At 39.1% G+C, this 20,379-nt stretch overlaps 1 protein-coding gene across 6 annotated transcripts in view; it reads left to right on the top strand.

Moving 5' to 3' along the window:
* The window catches only part of sfswap (splicing factor SWAP), an 89,224-nt gene extending 69,424 nt beyond the window's left edge, over nt 1-19,800 (top strand). For 5 of the 6 annotated variants that reach the window (XM_081391601.1, XM_081391598.1, XM_081391597.1 and 2 more), the window contains 5 exons: nt 4,139-4,446; nt 9,157-9,303; nt 12,343-12,507; nt 14,296-14,368; nt 19,131-19,795. In XM_081391601.1, the coding sequence (XP_081247727.1) occupies nt 4,139-4,446; nt 9,157-9,303; nt 12,343-12,507; nt 14,296-14,368; nt 19,131-19,196 (759 nt within the window). In that variant the 3' untranslated portion in view covers nt 19,197-19,795. Of the gene's footprint in view, nt 1-4,138; nt 4,447-9,156; nt 9,304-12,342; nt 12,508-14,295; nt 14,369-19,130 lie in introns of all 6 variants that reach the window. The other variant, XM_081391602.1, reaches the window with a different exon arrangement.
* Nucleotides 19,801-20,379: the final 579 nt, after the last annotated feature.

Here is a 20,379-nt window from a genome sequence, read left to right as displayed (position 1 = left end):
ATAATCTTCTGTTGAAGGCTTTCTGTTTTACTCCTGTGCTTTGGGCTTCAGTTGGCGGTCAGATGACCTTACATTCTCTTACAATATGTCCTGATAAACTTGGGAATTAATTTTTCCATTGATGATAGCAAGCTGTTCAGACCCTGATGCATAAAAGCAGCCCAAATCCATGATGGCCCCTCCACTGCTGTGCTGTGCCTTTTTTCTCCCCACAGTGGTTTTTTTTTTTTTTACTAACTCAACTTGAGTTTTATCTATTCACTGAATATTTTGCACAGCAAGCGGTGGAACATCCAGGTGCTGTTTTGCAAATTTGCTAGTGTTATTTTTGAAAGAAAATTTGTCTTACCCAAGACTGGTCAACAACAAGGCTTTTAGAGACCCCTTTCAGATTTATTTAGGTCAACAGTTCTCAATCTTAGATGTTCGCAGCATTCTTTTGGCTGTGGTATGGTTCACATAAGGCAGTGCTTTTAGTGATTAGAAAACCCCAAATTCCCTTTTAAGGACAGGGCGACTGACCTCCGATATTGACATATTAATTGAACTCAAGGTTAGCTGACTCCTGTGAAGTCATTAGCCTTCTGTAGGTGTTCACATAGGTTTTTCTCCCTGCAATGTGAACTGTGTTCACAAAAATGTTCCTTTGTTTGTTTATTTGTGTGTTATTTGTTTAAGCAGACTGTGTTTGCCTATTATTATGACTTCAAAAATCCAGTTAAATCCAAAGGGTTCACATACTTGTCCATGCATCTCTGTTATTAAAGACAGGATGCTGCATCACTCAGATGATTGAATCCAAAATTGGGACCAGCTTGCATTGTTTGCACGGACTAAGGGAATTTACTCTGAACTGGCCTCTCAGTCATTTTTTTTCCTATAATCCCTCATTTGCCATCCAACATGATCCAATAGCTTTACCGCTTTCTTTCAATTGCTTACTACTTCTCTCCCCTTCCAACTCTCATAAATCTACAAATCATCAAATCATTCTCCCAGCAGCATTTACTTTGTTTTGCATTTTCACTGTCCAGTGGATGTCAAGCGATTTGGCAGGTACTCAACCGTGTGCACGGCGGCTTTCAGAATCTTTAAAATCCTTTCATCATTAGCTGACCTCAATCAGAGATCCCGTGAGAGGAAAGTGTCCTAATGCTCTAAACGAATGTTGAGATTAAAGCTTTCTCATGGTCCCTAAGACCACCACAACAATCCTTTTAGTGGAGTTGCAGGTTATAAACAATGTTTAAAATGCTTCAAACATTTACTACCATCGTTTAGAGTTCATGCATATCAAAATGCTGAATTTGTGTTTTTGAGGAAAATCTTTTTCCTTGGTGGCAAAGAAAATTCTGGAATTAAATATGAAGACCATTCTTTCGTAATTACGAAGATAATAGCTTTTTAGACTCCCATTAGATGTGACATATTGTGTGCAGAGAGAAATCGTAAATAAACTCTTCTCCCCTTTCCCTGAAGTGCCTTTGGAGCAATTGTCCTAAACTCCAAAATCACCAGCTGCTCCTTAGAAAATTAGAATAACAATAGCCTTTCGTTTAGAGCAGCTAAAGCGAATCATAAATAATGGTTCATTCCAGGAAGCCCAAGCTAATTAGCGTAGTACCGAGTGTCAGCTCGACGTCTTTGCCAGAGTCGCTGTGCCTCAGTATCCGAGGAGTCCCGGGAGAGCGAAGTAAACTGGCGAAGATCAAAGAGACTCATTCTAGGTGTCATTATTTGAATGAAAAAGGGTGTCTGAACTTTTGCTGGCTATAGGAGAGAAGGAGAGAGAGAGGTTGACTATCCAGAGTGTTGTGCCACTGCTCATTCATTTAAATGGCTCTCATAACACATGCCAAATATGCCTTGTGCATATTGTCTTTGGGGAAAATCTGTATGATTGAGGTGATCATGTCAAAAGTTTAGGAAGATAGATCTACTGACTCTCCTCTGATGATGCTTACCTGCCTTTTGTGACCTGGAGTGTATGCTTACTGTGAAACATATATTCAAAAAAATGGCTGCTGGCTGTAATTGCACACTACCACACGAGGCACTTCCTCTATGACTTTTCTCCCAGCTGTCAGTCTGAACACTTGTGATCCAGTAGAAATGGTTTTAAAAGCGCTAAAGAAAAACTACTGTGGTCAAAACTTCGGTTTCTGGCAGTGTCTTTAAAGAATGTGAACTGAATAGCGGCAATTTACCCCACTTGCGTTTGTTTTTCTAGGCAAGTATGAGGAACAGATGGATTAAATATGCTGCGCACTTCTCACTGCAGTCAGAGCAGATGATTTTAGCACAGGGTTTTAATGACTGTAAATTTGTTCTTCTGTTTTTCTAGGTACCACCTCATTCCATTTACTTGTCACAACCCCTGAGAAGCTTCTATTATGTCCTCTGATAGAATGTCTTATACATACATATACGTATGTACATATATAGAGAATATGTATATATGGGTTTGTGATTTTGTACCATGTTTGTGTGTGAAGCACCTAAATAAAAACATTTAAGAAAGAAATGAAAGTGATAGACCTTGCTGTTTGCCTTTGCCACTCAATCTTTTTTGCTCTCTCACTTTCACTTGGACTAATTGAGTTCCAATAGCTGAACAGCAGCTGGTTTTCGTACTGTAGGGATTTAGATGAGCACTTTCCCCTTATTAACATGTGCAATGACTAAGCTCTCTAACTTTGCTGACCTGGCATTCTCTGCTCCTCTTCCTGAGTGTGTATTAGTGGTACTTAATAAGGAAGGCATCACTATCGCTCATACCTTGAGCTATGGATTTCAACAAACCCCTGACCCTCCCTAATTGTTAAACTTCTTAAGTGGTCCTATGCAACTTGTCTTATGAAGTTTGTGCTCACATCATATGGCATGTTGTGCTATTATTTTTCTAAGAAATAAGAAACATGTTAGACAATAAAATAGTCGAACATTGGAGGTGGCACCCAAGCCAATAACCAATATCATAGAGACTTGAGGCTTTCCTCCTTTGCCCTAGCAACTGCATAGCAATGCTCTAGCAACCAAATTTTCTTCATTAAATGTAAAAATATACACGTCTGATTACGTGGACTCTAGCAAGCATGATATTTCAGAGGGCATATTGTCCCTATCTCTTGAAACCAGACATGAGAAACCAGGCACTCGCTTTGGGCATTATCTAGCCAAATGTCAACCCTTAAAATCAAACCCAACCCTGCGTCCCATTATGTAACTCCAGCTAGAGAGTTATCAAATTGAATACACTTTGTAATCTCCCATCTACACCACCTACTTCAACACCCTTTTGCCCTGAGCAGCGCTATCTTTTACATAAGAGACCTTCCCATCCAAGATAGAAAGAGAAGAACACTATTTCGAGATTAATTGGGGCACATTTAAAAATACTTTAGGATGATATTGCGTCCTGGTTCAGTGCTCCAGAGCTGTTTTTTATGACCTGTAGCCCTTTAAATTTTGAGCCTGACTTGACTGAGCACAGCACATGCTGTCGTCTCTCGTCTTTTCTGCCTTGTGATAAAATAGACTTTTTATTTCCTTGCGTGTGATGAACCGAGACCCGCAGATGTGGTTTCGAAGGCTTGAGCTTCAACATTGATTGATGAAATTCCATTTCTGATGTGAATCCAACAGCAGAAGAGATCACATTTAACCAGACAGACACATATTAAAGTTATTATGATTGAAGAGAATGGCCAATTATGTTTCTTTCAGGCCCTTAATATACTGCAAAACACCCAGTATTTTTAATTAGTGCTATTTCTGGGGTGGAAGGAGTGAAGAGTAGCTATTAGACTCAGGCACTGCTCTAGGGAGCCGTCCACATACATACTAACACTGCTTCCTTTCACATGGAGACATACACTGATGGCGAAAACCTTTCTAAATTGGATATGGTCCCCGAGACCACTCAAAGCCAGTTGTGGCTCTATTGATTGGGGCAGATGCGCAAATTTAGAAAGCCAGTGGGACCACCTTTCATCTCATATGTGCCATATTTTTGTTCATAGAAAGCAGTCTGATTGGATTTTGCTCATTAAAATGTCAGTTTTCTTTCATGTGCCTGTCTCGGTTGCGCTTCAGGTCTCGTTTGTCTAATCCCTCTTCCTTTGTTGTGTCTCTACAGGCATTGGTGTCGACCCTTCCCATGAGCGGTATCCCTCAACATGCTTCTCGTATACCAGGCTTTGACTATCAGCCCCTGGAAAACGCACTATCGAGGAGCGCTAACACCCCTGCTCCACATGTGACCACCTCTTCTGCCTCGTCTTCCTCTCGTGGGCCCGAAAGGGACCGGGATAGGGATCGAGAACGGGACAAGAGGAAGAAGAAACACAAGAGAAGGTCTCGGTCCAGGTCCCGTTCACGCTCCAGATCCAAATCCAAAACCAAGCACTCTTTGCCCAGTGCCTACCGCTCCTTCAGGAGATCCAGGTATACGCTCTAGAGTTGTAACATGTTTCCAGGAACGATTTAAACTGTTAAAAAGTGCTTGCTAATTGCAATGCCTTTGGCCACATTTACTGAAATGTAATTATGTTTTTAAACTGCCTTTTTATCCATCCAAAAATGTGTTAATCTAATTGGCCTTTTAAGTTAAATGTAAAATGTGGTTTTAGGGCTTAAAAGTTGGAATGAATTATTGAAAATTTCACTTATTAAACTTAGAAATACAGGAAAAGGTATGTGAACCCTGGTGTTTACTGTGGGTTTCTGCATAAATTGGCCCTTAAATGTGATCTGATCTTGTCACAACTATAGACAAACACAGTCTGCTTAAACAAATAAAACACAAACCATGAGACATTTTTATTGAACGTACCAAAATGTTTAATTCTGGTATCATTTATTCACCCTCATGTTGTTCCAAACTTGACTCTTTTTTTTTTTTTGAATAAAACTTACCAACCAAGCTGTTTTGATTACCATTGACTTCCATTTTATGGCCACAGAGAAAAACACTGAGACATTTCTCAATATATCTTCTTTTATGTTCATCAGAAGATAAAGTCATACTGGTTTGGAATAATATGAGGATGAGTAAATATTGTTTGACTAAATGTACATAATTTTCATTTTTGGGTGAACTATCACTACATTTAGGGTCTCTGTGTTCACCAAACGATTCCTGTAATTGCAGATCAGATTTTCAGATAGGAATTCAGGAAGAATTTAGGAGGGATTTTGTCTAAAAACAAATGACCAGTATATGTAGAAATCAAAGGTAAAGCCAAGGGTTCACATACTTTTTCCTGCATCTGTAAATAATAAAAACATATGGGGAGAGTGGCTTGTCAAAAGTTTTGTAGCCCACCTCTAAAATTTTGTTCAGCCTCCCTCATTTTTTGTCCTCTTTGATGGAAATCAAGACTGATTTGTCATTATCCAATGCTGAAGTTCAAGTAATTACAATCCCCTCATCACGACCGTCCTGACATGCCATAATTTAATTTCTGGAGATTAAATCATTTCGGCCCCAGGATTTAAATCACTTAGACGCTGTAAAAAGTTTTCTGGCTCTTTTCCTTGGTTATATTTCCATTCAAACTTGCCAAACAAGGTTAAAAAGTGTTGCTATAACTCAGATCAACCGCCTAGTTGAAATAATTGGAAGGAGTAAAACCACTTCCTCTAATACCAGATAAGGAATGGCCTACCTCCCTCTCTCCCTCTCTCTCTCTCTCTCTCTCTCTCCATCTCTCTCTCTCTCTCTCTCTCTCTCTCTCTCTCTCTCTCTCTCTCTCTCTCTCTCTCTCTCTCTCTCTCTCTCAATATAATTTTATTTTTATTTTTTTTAGAATAAATCTTGTGTCTGTGCAAGTGAGAGATTGAGATGGTTTTGGGCAGAAGCTCTTCTTAGACTACTAATCTAGTTTGGCTGAGCCCCTGTGGTTCTCTGTAGATATCGCCTTGGCCTAAGCCATGTTCTCCAGCTAAGAGCTGTATGAGAAATCTTTCTATCCCTGATGGTTTTCTTATTCCTCTGTTATTGAACTGCAGTTCATCCGCTTACTTCATAGGCTTCGCACTGTTGCGCAGACTGCAGCGTCTGCATTAAGATGACAATCCCATCTACTTATAATCCAGATCGTCCCACATCCATGTTAATTTCTCATCGGGTATGGCTCCATCATGGCTTTCCAGTGTCGCCCTTTCCCATTAATCCTCAGATGACCTGAGATAATGAAAGCGTCTAGTGGCACTACACCTTGGTCCACACTCACCCTGTCTGTCATCTCCCTCCACAACCATGTCATTAGCAGGCCTGGATGCGTACGTTTCTCAAGCCAGACACGTGACCTTGTGGTTTTGACCTTGTTCCCTGATTGCTGTCAAGTGTTGGAGGGGCTTTAGACCATAAGTGTTTGTTTTACAGCCGGTCAGCTCGTGTTTGGACTGAGTCCTGGTCAAGTGTGTCTGTGTCTGTGAGCATCGCCACTTCAGCAAAGAAAATGACTATTGAATGTGTTCAGCCGTCACCTTTTGTACTCTTCGCCAGTAATTGCCATTCTTTTTGAGCTTATTTTTAGCTTGAGAGGAATTTAATAAACTATTTGTCATGTAGGCATGAGAATATTGAGGTAAAAAGCTAAAGTGCATGTCAAGTTTTCAAATGCTTTGTAGCAGGTTTTTTTTAGAATGTTTTTAGGTCTAGATCTGATTTTCTTCTGATTCACTTTAAGTAATAATTTCTTCAGTCAGTTCAGGCCAAAGCACTTAATGTACAGACTCAAATCAAAATGTGTTCTATAGATTGTGAAAATCACCCTTTGACTTGCATTTGTAGAATTAATCGACAGTGATGGCATCATTGTAATATTTACATTCTTAATTGTAATTAATTGTAATTGGTTTAAATTGTATTTCTATTACATATTAGGGATGCACTAGTGTGTGTGTGTGTGTGTGTGTGTGTGTGTGTGTGTGTGTGTGTGTGTGTGTGTGTGTGTGTGTGTGTGTGTGTGTGTGTGTGTGTGTGTGTGTGTGTGTGTGTGTGTGTGTGTTCATTTTTTTTTTTTAATATTGGATTTGCACTACCATTCAAAGATTTGGGGTCAGTAAGATTGAAATAGAAACATTAAAGTAAAGTAACATTAACTAGATTGTTTGTGTACTGTACATAAATGTCAAAATTTCCTAGTAAGATTACAGTAAAATGGCTGTTTTAATCACCATTTTATCTTTTTAATAGTGACTACAGCAATTTTGCATCGGTTTACCTTATTTAGTGAAGTATCTAGCCTTTATTTCATCAATAATTATAACACTACAAAGAAATCAGAAAACCACTTATTTGGATAGCTTTATACTTGTAGTGGTTTAAAACAAACATTAACACAAACCTGAGCCTGTTGTGTCTGTGCTTGTATTAATTAGAAGCCCATATCTCAGTCAGTGACTCTGACACTGAACATGGACATTTCATTTGTAATACTAGGGCCAGAAGTAATTATAAATCTCCTGTTTTCAGACATCAAACATGGCCAGTGTTGTGCCTCTAATTTTTGATAGCGCTAATAATAATGGTGTCAGTGTTTAAGCTACTCACTCATTTTTATTTCCTTCCTCCTGACACCTGACATTTCTTGTTTCCAGACGGCACATCAACACCAGAGACCAGGTTAACATTTATCCTTAATGAGTATATCTGTCCAGTGTAGCGGAAAAAGAATAGAACAATTAAATTCATCCTGGTCACAATTATAATAAATAGATGCAAATGTATTATAGGGCGGGAATTTTTTCCTCTAAATCAAATAATATCTTTGACACCCCTGCAGCAGATTATTAAGAATTAGATTTAATGTCTGTTTTTCTTCTTCCTGTCTGTATATAATATATTTTTTCTCTCTGTTCCGGATTCATTGCTTTTCTACTTTTCAGTATGTTCTTAGTTTCAAGTGTGTGTGTGTGTGTGTGTGTGTGTGTGTGTGTGTGTGTGTGTGTGTGTGTGTGTGTGTGTGTGTGTGTGTGTGTGTGTGTGTGTGTGTGTGTGTGTGTGTGTGTGTGTGTGTGTGTGTGTGTGTGTGTGTGTGTGTGTGTGTGTGTGTGTGTGTGTGTGCGCGCATACAGTACAAGGTATTTATTTTAATTCGCATTATCCTTCTGCGTGGGTCTATACATTTATGATTACATTTCAACCCACGCACACCTGCTAATAACGGCCTATCCATTTTGTTACAGAAATGTGTTCGTCAACATTAGATTGAATTTTCCAAGGTTCAGTGAGGCTCATTTTGTACTGTTATTGAACGTTAAAAGTATGATGTGATTAAATTAGCGTTTTTAATATGCAACTTTTTTTAATCACTTTTTTATTTATATAGAAGATTTTGAATTGAGATCGAAGAATCCACTAGATTGCAATGTGCAGTTGTGATGTATTGTCAGTAGTCGAAGACGAGCGATACAAAACAACACACTGTTCCATGAACCGTAAACAAAGCAGCATATTATTATCATGTTTGATTTGGTTCTTGTTCTAAACTTTGCAAACGCTACTTTTCTTCTTCGATCCTTCTGAGCGAATGTCCTGTAAATGACATGACTCAGTGCTGTCCTCTGACATCTTGTAGAGTATAGAAAAGCATTGTACTGCTCATCGTCTCAAACCTCGTCCATTTTCTTTAATGCCTTAATGCACTACTTGCTGTCAGTGAAATCTACTATAAATGTGCCACTTGCGTCTTCATTGTAAGCTGTAAATTGTAACTACCGTCACCTTTGGCATTTAAAATTTGCCATTTGAGATGTGTCTCAGATGGCTTGCACTGGATATTTGCCCACATTTTCGTGGTCCACAGCATTTCTTAAGTGTCTTGCAGTGTTTACAGTGATTGCTTCTGTGTATGTCTACTGTTAGTCTATGACTGTCAAAGATAAAAGTGTGATTTATCACCACACCTATTTCACACACTTATTTTTAAGAGCTCAACTACTTGTTTTTTAGAACTCTCTTCATCTCTCAAAAAGGTTTTGAAGAGATAATGGAGAGCAGAGAACCGTCATCATCTGTCACTTAACTTAACAGCATCGATGAGTCTGATGTGTGGGATGATTTCTTGAGCAGAAATCAGTTCTAACTTGACAATGTTTTTTCTTTGCCTTCTCTTTTTTTCCTTCTAATCTCTCCTCCTCTCTCAGGTCTCAGTCTCGTTCCCCCGGCCGCAGAGACCGACGAGCTCGCTCTTCGGAGAGAAAGCGTGACGAGAGGGAGAAGGAGAGCTACGGTCCAAGCACCTACCGCCTTGGCAGCAACCCAACGCTTGGCAGAAAGCGCTCTAGATCAAGGTGAGTCTGGCACATCAGATGTTTTTTTTTTTATTTATTTATTTTTACCTGCTCTGCCATTTTAGTAATGCATTTGTTTAAATGTATTTTATAGACATTTAAGCAAATATTGTTTTTTTATGTAGAAGTTTGGGGGTCAGTAAGATAATTTTTACTTATTTTAAGAAAATTTTACTTTTATTCAGCAAAGATGCATTCAATTGATCAAAAGTGACAGTAAAGACTTTTACATTTGTTACAAAAGATTTCTGTTCAAATAAATGTTCTTTTGTGCTTTCTATTCATCAGAGAATGCTGAAAATATTGTATGGTGACAATATTAATCAGCACAACCGTTTTCAACATAAACATAATAAGAAAAGTTTCTTGAGCAGCATATCAGCATGATATATGATATACAATGACACTGAAGATTGAAGTAATGATGCTAAAAATTCAGCTTTGCCATCACAGGAATAAATAACATTTTAAAATATATTAAAATAGAAAACGGTAATATTTCACAATGTTCCTGTTTTTACTGTATTTTTTGATCAAATAAATGCAGCCTTGGTGAGCATAAGATACTTCTTTGAAAAACATTACAAAATCCCACCAACTCCAGGTGTGAAATAATTTTTCTGTGTTTTATTATTATTTTGATACTAAATATTTACTCTGTTTACACTGGCACATGCTGTGAATACAAAATCTAATGACAGCAGGAATAACATGTGTTTGTATTAACGGCAGCTGTGATACGGCCTCCTTTTAAACGCTCTAGCTGTATATCATCACAAGGAGAAGTTTGTCTGATTGTCAGCATGCGCGCCGCTGTTCACAGTTGGTAAAAAGTGCTTTCCTGGTGTTTCCCCACAGTCTGCACCAAGCATGATCTTTTTCATTCGCTGTAATCCTTCTATTGAAGAGTCCTGTGAGACTACACTCCATGACACTGTTATCATCACCCTTCCCTCTCTCTCATTTCCTCTACATCACCATTATTTTCTTACCGACATCTATAAGGCGCTAAAGCACCGCAGAAAGAGGTGGTCGTGACGACTTCTCAGATCTCAACTGGCTTTTGTGTCACTGGTCTTTATCTGGGCGGCCCACTCTCTCCAGTACTTTTATGGCTTAGCTGAGACGTTTCTCCATATTCTGCTGCCGTGGAGGATGCAGGAAGCGTGGACAAGCTTTTTAAACGTTCCCTTCAAAGGGATAAAAAAGCTCAGCATCTTGACCCTTTTTGAACCGAGAGAGGAATTGAGGATAAGAGATAGATGGTTAGATCACTTGCAGGGTTTCAGTGAGGTTTGGTTTTGTTAGAGTGATGATAGAAGCATCTTGGATGTTAAACCTCACTTTACTGTACATGCAAGCAGAGGACATTTGAGTCTCTGAGTGCCTGCCTTTGGCCCAGCAGCAGCTGCTGTTGTCTTGGAAATATAACATAACAGTTGGGGTACGGAAGTGTAATATAATTTATTTTCTTTGTAGAATCGTATATTGTTAGCAAAATATGTAAACCTTTCAAGACAGACCAGCCACAAGCTCTGAGGTTAAGCACTAGTGACTGAGATTTTAACTGCAGAAAAGAAAGGTATTTCTAGCCTAGTTCCTTGTAAAGAACTGGACTACCCATGATTTTGAAGAGAGATTCACAAGCTAGAAAAATCCTAATCCTATGCATTTAATATATCTGATTATTGTACTGTAAATATACACACATAAAGTACAATGATTCGATTCAAATAATAGAATATATATAACACCATCAATTATGATTAGCATTTGCCACTGTTTATGAAATGAGTAGTTTGTTCCTTCATAAAGATGTTAAGTTCACAGTATTGTACCTTTGTTTTTTTTTATGATTTTTATTTATGGCTTAGATTGTGTTTTCCAGGGTTTACTGAGGCTCATTTCGTATCATTATTGCATTATCACAACGTTAAAAATAAGTATGATGTGGTCATTCCCTGCAATTAATTCAAAACGTAGAATTAGATTAAAATTGCATGAAATTAATATTTATAAAATATTTCATCAACATCTCAGAGTCAGAGCTGAATGGCTTTATTTATATCTTAATTATTTTCAAACGTTTTGGAGAAAAATAAAGCAGAAAAATACTTCTAGAAGTCACTGTTGTACTCCATACTGCTCCCTTGTACAATAAACTAATAGGTGATCTTAACCTTGCCATTCAGATACAGTAAGTGAGAGAGGTATTATGTGTTTTCGTTTATTTTAGATTAACTTAGATCCGTTTTCCTGTATTGATTCAATTAGTCACAATACAGTATTGTGGAATTCTTGGCACGTCTGCAGGGGTGCATTTTTAACCTTGTGTCCACTCTCCAAACAGATCTTGTCATTTTGGTACATTGCCACATATAATTAGAGGTCACTATGTCCATTAACTAAAGTCTAGTGCTCCTTTAGAAATGTATTTTTCCCCCTAAAGGACATACCCAATGTATTCAAATAAAATATTCATAAAGGACAGCCTTGGAGATAAAGGCCCCTTGATTTGGTCTTTTCTCTCTGGAGAGAGAGTATGTGCGGATGGCCTATTTGAGTCCCCTCGCTGATTCAGTGGTGAATCAGCAGGGGTCTCTGTAAAGGGACATGTGGATGTTTTAAGACTCCACATTGTGCCACAGTGTTACCTCCTGTCACACAGTGACTCTCACTTCACTGCACCGTCCCCAGAGCTGCAAGAAAAAAGTTCTATCATATGAACTTAAAGGAATAGCTCATGAAAAGTGACACTATTTTGTTTTATTTATTTATTGTTGTTTTAAACCCATATGACTTTCTGTCCTCTGTGGAGCATGAAAAGAAAAAAAGCAGCATAAAAGTAGTCCATATATCTTGTGTGCAATATTCCAAATCTTCTGAAGCCATAACTTTGTGTTAGAAAGGCAAGGCAAAGCAAGGCAAGTTTATTTATATAATACGTTTCATACACAGAGGTGTAACCAAACATAATTCAACAAATTTGAATGTGCACGTTTTGGGTTGATCTATTACTTCAATATATCTCGTTTACAGATCGCCTCATGAAAAGAAGAAGAGGAAGAGTTCAAAGTCATCACACCGTTTTAAGGGTTCCTCCGTTTCGCCCTCGGCATCCCCTGACAGAAGCGGAACCGTGGCCAGAGTCTCTGCAAGCCCCTCCCCTGCCACAAGCCCCGCCTCCAGCTTGGGGAGGTCCAGGTAAAGGGCACAATCAGTTCCTTTAGTTAATAATCAGTCAACATGAACCTCGCAAGAGAGTCACCCACTCTCTGAAGCTCAGTCTGCTTCAGTCAGAATCATAGATTTCAACCATATTTTTTCCCACTTTGTTGCAATATTAATTTAAGCTTTGCCAGGAGCACTGTGTGTGAGACACAAAGACGGTCTGCACTCTAGCTTTTTGATTTGAAAGATATTATGGTTTTAGGTGTGACTTGACAACTTGAGTAATTGTTGAACGAAGCATGAAAGTCTCAGACACTCAAAATCAGGCATTATGACATTTTAATTAAATGGTTTGACAGCATAATCTGTATGAATTGCGCGAGGAACGCCATAGATTTTCTACATTATGGATAGGTTTTGATTCAAAAACTGTGGAGAACACACTGCACAGGGTTATTGGATACAGGGACTGACTTTCCTCACAACTTCTCAAGTTTCATCAAAAAAGTTGCTTTAAACTCCCTCGGCCTTCAGTTGTTTTTTGCTGCTTCTTCTTTTACCTCCCTCTGTGCGTCTCTCTCTCTAAACTTTGTTTCATTTGTGCAGTTGTTGTGTCTCTTCCGGCGTTGGGTAAATATTTCATGACCTTCTTCTGGTCGCTCAGTTTCAGCCTGATATGTCTGTGGTGGTTACATACTCACCAGTCATCATGAATACTGTATTGCGGTGTTTTTCACAATCCTGGCCAATTGGCAGATCTCTGTCTTTCTGTCTTTGTCACCGTCTCACTGTCTCTTTCTTTTTTACTTTTGTTGTAGCGTTTTTCCTGGGTTACCAAAGAGGTCTATTAAAGGGTTAGTTCACCCAAAAATGAAAATTCTGTCAGTAATTACTCACCCTCATGTTGTTCCAACCCTGTAAGACTTTTGTTCATCTTCGGAGCACAAATTAAGATGTTTTTGATGAAATCTGAGAGCTGGTTCACTCTTTCATAGGCTGCTAGGTAATCGATATCTGCCATCCCAGAAAAGTTAGTAAAGAGATTCATTCGTGACTACAGTGGCTTAACCTTAAGTTTATCAAGCGACTTTATTCAACTATTAATTTTCTTCTGTGTGGGCCTCTGAGTGAGTTCACGTAGTGTAACAGCGCAGCGCTTCTGGGTTGTTCGTCAGAACGCTGGCTCACTATTGGCCGACGCTGGTCATGCGTGTGATTCTGGCCAATAGTGAGCCTATGTTCTGACGTACAACCCAGAAGCGCTGCGCTGTTACACTACGTGAACTCACTCAGAGGCCCACACAGAAAAACAATTAATAGTTGAGTAAAGTCGTTATTTTTGTTTTTGCGCACAAAAAGTATTCTTGTGTTTTCAAGTATTCATCTTGTCGGATGGCAGATATCGATTACCTAACAGCCTATGAAGGAGTGATCCAGCTCTCAGATTTCATCAAAAATATCTTAATTTGTGTTCCGAAGATGAACGAAAGTCTTACGGGGTTGGAACAACATGAGGGTGAGTAATTACTGACAGAACTTTGATTTTTGGGTGAACTAACCCTTTAAACACTTACAAAAGAATTCTGAATGCTGATGCATTGTTGAATAAATATGCCACGAACATCCAATATTGACTTGTTGGTTGTATTAAAAACACGGCTAAAAATGTATGAGTCAGCCCTGTAGTCATTTCGGCCCCAATGAATTCTATTATTTTCTTTTCTGTGAATGCACACATGTATTACTCTTCTGTGAAACACTTTGTAAACACTTTTTAAAAGGTGCTATATAAATAAAGCTTTACTTTTGTTTGTTAAACAGGGATGGCTCTCAGGAGAAAGACAAGCAAGTGTCCTCCACTATTGTCTCTTCAGTGCAAACCAAAATCACTCAGGTATGTCATTAAGAAATTATAAATTTTCATATAACAACAACACTTTTGTGTAAACTAGGGCTTTTAATTGATTAAAATATGTAATTTAATTAATTACACGATATGCCACTTCAATTCACTCACAATTGCATACATCAATATTAGAAATACCATCACAGAGATATTTGTTAAGACGGAATTTTTTTAATTTATATAAGATTCTTTCCTTTTTATAATATAGGATATAGGAGATTTATCAGGACTACTTTTTGACCAAATAACATGGACGTTTTTTTGTTTTTTCTGGATGGTCAAGATTGACCATTGTGTCTTATCTTGCTGAGCACTTTTTCAGCATCTCACCACACTGAAAGTTAAAATAAAAAAGTTATTTTTAAGAATGTGTCTCAACACCCTAGATTCTTTTTCCATTCCGCAGCATCTTGGGTTTTATTGAAAGAACACATTCATGTGAACGCCCTCTCGGACTGATTTTTTGACTAAAAGCTTGATTGCAATTTGTACGTTAAGCAAGTTTCGGGCTGAATTAATTTGTAGGGTTGTGGATTTAGAATAAACCTCTGACCAGAATGCTTGAGGAATATCAATACAGTGTTGGCTTGCAAACACTGTAATAAACTAAAAAAAAAAAGTTTCGCTACCTCTCTCAGTATAATTCAGCGCCTAAGGGGAAAACAGACTGAAATTGTGTAGCAGAGCTGATGAAACCCTTAGACGCTTACTAAGGCTTTAATATATGTAATTTAGAGCCCGACGCTCTCAGTGGTCTGTGTTTGCTGAGCCTTACGTGCTGAAACTGAGAAATACGTTGATTTGGTTGCATGACCCTGTCACCAGGCGTGGGTATGTAGGTGCGAGTATGTGTAGAGAAAGGGAGCTTGTCGCTATCGCATTTTGATTCAATGCAGCCGTCAATCTGCAGCTCTGTTATGATCTCTGGCCTTGTGCAGTAAGGATGAAACGCAGAGTGCGCTCTCTTTCCTTCTCTTTGCTTATTGTTATACAGAGCAGACAAAAGGTGGCTACTGTATGTAAAGAAAGTCAGTTGTGTCAAAGAGAAAAGGATGTGAGAAATGCATAAAAAGATAAACAATGTGCACTGCATTTCACTCGCAACCATCTGATCCTCAACTAAAAGAAGTCAGCTGCATAGTCTTTTTATTTTAGCCCTCTCTGTTCTAAAAAAGTCTACGGTCTTGACATGGTTTCAGATCTTTTGGAAACCTGATTCACTTCCCTTTTCTCCCGGCATACGAAATCAATTCTGACACCTCAGAACTGGGGCAGGACTTCCAGGGGGCAACTTCTTGCAAAAACGAGTCGGCTCTTATTAAAACCAGCAACTGCTGCTCGAATCAATAGAAGCATGGTTCACCTTGACAAATAACTACCGGCAGGAACTTCTGCAGGCCTGTGCATGCTTACATTTCAGTTGCGTGAGGAAGTCCCTCCGTCCCCAGTTGCCCCCTCTAGCCCAGGCAATGAAAGCTCCGGGTCGCACAGACCACCCGTAGATCCTGTGGTAGGGAAGCAGGTTTCAGCTCAACTCAGTTTGATCCTTTGCCTGCAGCCCTACCTCACGAATCTATGATCGGATCCTCCAGAGGAGAATGTTCCAGCTCTGACATGCACATCCTGACTATTGATAGAGGAAGAAGTGCTCTCATGAGACGCCCCGCTGGAGAATGGTGGGGATTTTTACAACCGGCAAATGAAAAGCTGTAACATTAAAGGCTGGGGAAGCGCGTTCTCGATCTTAGCACCACTCCCCTGGGTTTTTTACGAACCCTCTGTGTGCCTGTCAGCCGAACAACAAGGGAGGCTGGTTTATGGTTCTCCCTAAGGAACAGAATAGTCTCTTTTTCTTTTCTTGTGCTCTGTGCTGTCCTCCTCCATCCTTAACATTATTTTCTTATTTTCCACTGATTAGCATGGGTGGCATGTTAAGGGTGGCAGGTGACTGATGGTTTGATCTGGAGGCGTTTATGGTTTGCAAAATGCACCCTGGCAGGTTATTGAGTGCATTACTGTTGTTGTGCGTAAGATAAAACACTGTGACTCTGGGGGGGAAAAGACATCTTGTACTAACTGACTGAGTCAGAATGTTGAAGTCTTTTCATGCCTTTACTGAATAGGACAGTATGCAGATCAGACAGGACGGCATGGAGACCTCAAGCCAGGAGTCGAACTCAGGTCAACCGGAGGAACAGTTGCATTATATGTCAGAGTGCTGCCCACAAGGGTATTGGCTCAGACAGACCATTGTTTTTAAAAAAAGAAGAAAAAAATTGGAGTGAGTTCAGAGTGATATTGAGTGTGAGATTTCAAAATTGCTTTTAAATGGCCTGGGCCTGTGATTGAACTGCCACCTCTTTGAACTCGAAGTGGGGCGATTCTCTGGACTCTGAAAATGCAGGTACGAATGTGGGTTATCTCTCAAATTGCTTTGAGGTCTGGACCCAAATAGCTACAGAGAAACCAACTGCAAAAAGCAGTTCTCAGTCACAATTACAACTAGCTCTTGTTTGGTCGTTTTAAGTCAGAAAGCAACAATGCAAATATTTCCATTGTGCGAGAGTTGAGTTCCATATTCTCAGATATCCTCACACTTCAGCCAGCTGTGGTCTCATAATGAGCTCTAATCATACTGAAGTTATCCTTCTTTCATTGCAGTAATCTGCTCGGGTCAGCTGGAAGCTCAGAGAGCCTTTTATCCCAGCTTAGTCCTGTCACTCTAATGTACTGGATCAACACACTATGATCAAGAGAGACATATTTTTACTGGTTCCTCCTTTTTTTTTTTTTTTTTGCATGTACATGCGTTCGAGTACTGGTTTATGTGTTTTGTTGTCATGCAATTCGATATTATAACAATACACATTTTGTGGTGAAATTGCTGCTTGCATGCCTATCTAGACCAGCATTAAGCAAAATTAAGATTTGCCTCCCTTTATAATCATGAGTTGGAATTTGAATGAAATTAGCCTAGATAGATAGATAGATAGATAGATAGATAGATAGATAGATAGATAGATAGATAGATAGATAGATAGATAGATAGATAGATAGATAGATAGATAGATAGATAGATAGATAGATAGATAGATAGATAGATAGATAGATAGATAGATAGATAGATAGATAGATGTCTATAGAACGTGTATCCTGACAGACTTTGCTTTTCTAGCAAAATAAAAAAAAACATTTATATTAATTTCTTTTCAAGATTTTAAGTTTTTATTTGTACTTCCTTAAATTGACATTTTAATCGTACTTCTATATCCTGTTTGATAACTTATTTCGTATTCAATAATTGAACTGGCAATTGAAAAGGCATTTTAAATTCTATTCACACAATCCTGCTGTGTGGTGCACATCTCCAACCCAGACCTTGATTTTGTCCGTTTTGATCACAGTCGTCAGCCTCTGTACACTATTTAATGCGATCCATGTAAATCTGTTTTCACTCCCCCAAAATGACTTTCATAATGATTTTACCCTGTGAAGGACAAAAGCAAACCCTTCTCTCCAGAGGCACATTGGTCCTTGCCTGTGGTGTTTGTGCTTTTCTTGACCACTTGTTTGTTTAATGATTAATTCTACAGGGGCTTTATTGGAAATTCAGGGTTAATAACTTTCCTTCGACTGGATGAGGGGGTGGAAGGCAGCGGTGTCTTTAATTCTGCAAACGTCAATGAGCAAACCTTGCTCCTATGACAACCGTGCAATTCAGCCATGTGTTTGGAAAGATCATTTGACTGATTTGATATATAATGGCAAGTTATGCTGAAGTAAAGAACCTTGAAGTAAATGTATGCTGGCAGAGAAAGGCGTAATTGCCAGAAAACTGTATCTTATTAACTGATGTTCTTACGCGTAATGTTACATTTTATAGGAATATTTCGGGTTCAGTACAGGTGAGCTCAATCTCTGGGCATTTTTGGCATGATGTTGATTACCACAAAAATTATTCCCATTTGACCCTTTTCTTTAACACACACACAAAAAAACATTATTTCAGTGTGAATAATTTGCTTATTAACCTATTCTATATTTCATTTTACAATTTCTTTGTCATGTCACCTAAAACCCTAAAACAACCGTAAAAAGTAAGAACTACTTGACAGCTCAATACAGGTTCTAATAGAAGAATTAATGTACAGTAAGTGCTTTTATAAAAATTATAAGCCTCACTTGCATTACTGCATTTAAACCGTCTAGAAATTGGCCCCATTCACTTCCATTTTCAAACGAGGGATATTTTTGTGGTAACCAACATTATTGAGCTTAACTTCTATTATTCCTTTTAGTGTTTTTTCTTTGATGTTAATTCCATTCGTATGAAATCACTGACACTAGTTAATGTGCATATTTATTAAGCAAATGTTTATTCAAGTGCCAAGCCACGGCACATCTCTGGTGTCACATTCTCCCTATGGACTCTCAGCATGCAAAAAGCCTTGGGTAACGTAACCTGAGCCACGTTGAATGAAGAGAGGCATTTGAAGAGCAGGAATCCAGTTTGCCAATGGCCTTCTTCTCTATAGAACGCCACTAGACATCCGTATCCATATTTAGCACGTAGGATTCTCATACATACAAAGCCAAAAGCCAATCTGAATTTCAAATTGCGCAAAGTTGTCTGCAAGCTTAGGAATTCATGTTTCTGTTTTCTTGTCTTGTGTTTATGCTATGATTAGTTTCTCTCGCAAACTCTCCCTTGCGAATAGTGAACGTTTTCTCAATTTCTTGTTTCTTGTAGGACCTCATGGCGAAAGTGCGAGCAATGCTTGCTGCCTCCAAAGGCCTTCAGCCGAACTCCTCCTGAGAGAATTCCACAACATCCAGGCAGGATCAGTCTACATCTCGCACGGCAGGGCGACTACTGGACTGCTGTTCGCCTGATAAGCTGCACAATGCTGGGCGCTTTTATCCCTTTATGTATGCCTGGTTTGGACCTTGCTTTAGTTAGATGTTTTTATTTCGCCTCCAGATAAGCATTAGGCATGGAGATCTTCTTTATTTTGAAGATGCAGGTGTAGAAAGACACAATACCAGCAGCAGATGGTGGAGCCTCGGTGTGTGTTTTAGCTGTAAGGCAACAACAAGAAAGAAGTATTTCCTTGGATGCAACTAAAAACAAATTTAAATTACGTTCTGATGACTGAGCTTTTTCCTTTGTAATATTGTGTCTTGCAGAGGGACATAGTTATATCCTTCTGTGAAGGATAATACTGTTTATTTTCTCACCTATCTCCTTTTTTCCTCTCTCTGTCTGAGCTCCTTCCGATATGAAGTCGTCGGCTTTCTTGCTTCTGTTTGTTTTTTTTTTTTTTAATATGTGGCCTTCGGGTTTTCATTTCTAAGTTTGTACGGGCCTAATTTTGAAGCTACTTTGTAAAACCCTCAATAAAGTATGAATTATCCAACGCGAGTGTGGTTGCTTTACTTTCCTCGAGCGACATCTCGTCATGTTCGCGTCCTGCTCCGTCTGTTTTTCATTTCCTGCACCTGAGAGCTTTGGCCTTTCGACCGTCGGCGCATGTACTGCATCCCAACATGCACTCCGCATGATAATTAGACCCCATGTTCTGCTGAAGGGTCCGTATACGTATGAGTGGCACCCCCCCAGGAATGAGAGAGCATGAGCAAATGGTGGGAATCATGGTCTATTTTAAGTGAGCCTTTAATCTCATGGCAGTTCAGCCCGCAGAGGTGATGCGACGAGTCTCATTTGGTCCTGCAAGAGAGCAAATTGCACTGGTAAGAGATCCCTGGAGCAGATCAGTCCCATCCAAACCCATATTTACGCTCACTCCCAAACTCTCTCGACATGGAGAACTCAATGCTTTCCCATGTTCAGATCATGTTGAGTCTGAGATTGAAGTGGCGTTTTCTTGGGGAAATGGGCACAGAGGAAGTGTTTTGTGCCAAAGAATAAATGTGAAATGTCCATCTGGAGTGCATTTTATTGATCATCTGGGTTTTCATTGTTCACTCTGTCCTGCAGA

This window comes from Scardinius erythrophthalmus, assembly GCF_964197995.2.
Source record: "Scardinius erythrophthalmus genome assembly, chromosome: 17".
In the NCBI taxonomy this organism is placed as follows: Eukaryota; Metazoa; Chordata; class Actinopteri; order Cypriniformes; family Leuciscidae; genus Scardinius; species Scardinius erythrophthalmus.
The sequence above is the reverse complement of the archived record's forward strand: the minus strand, read 5'-3'. Positions and strand labels throughout refer to the sequence as shown.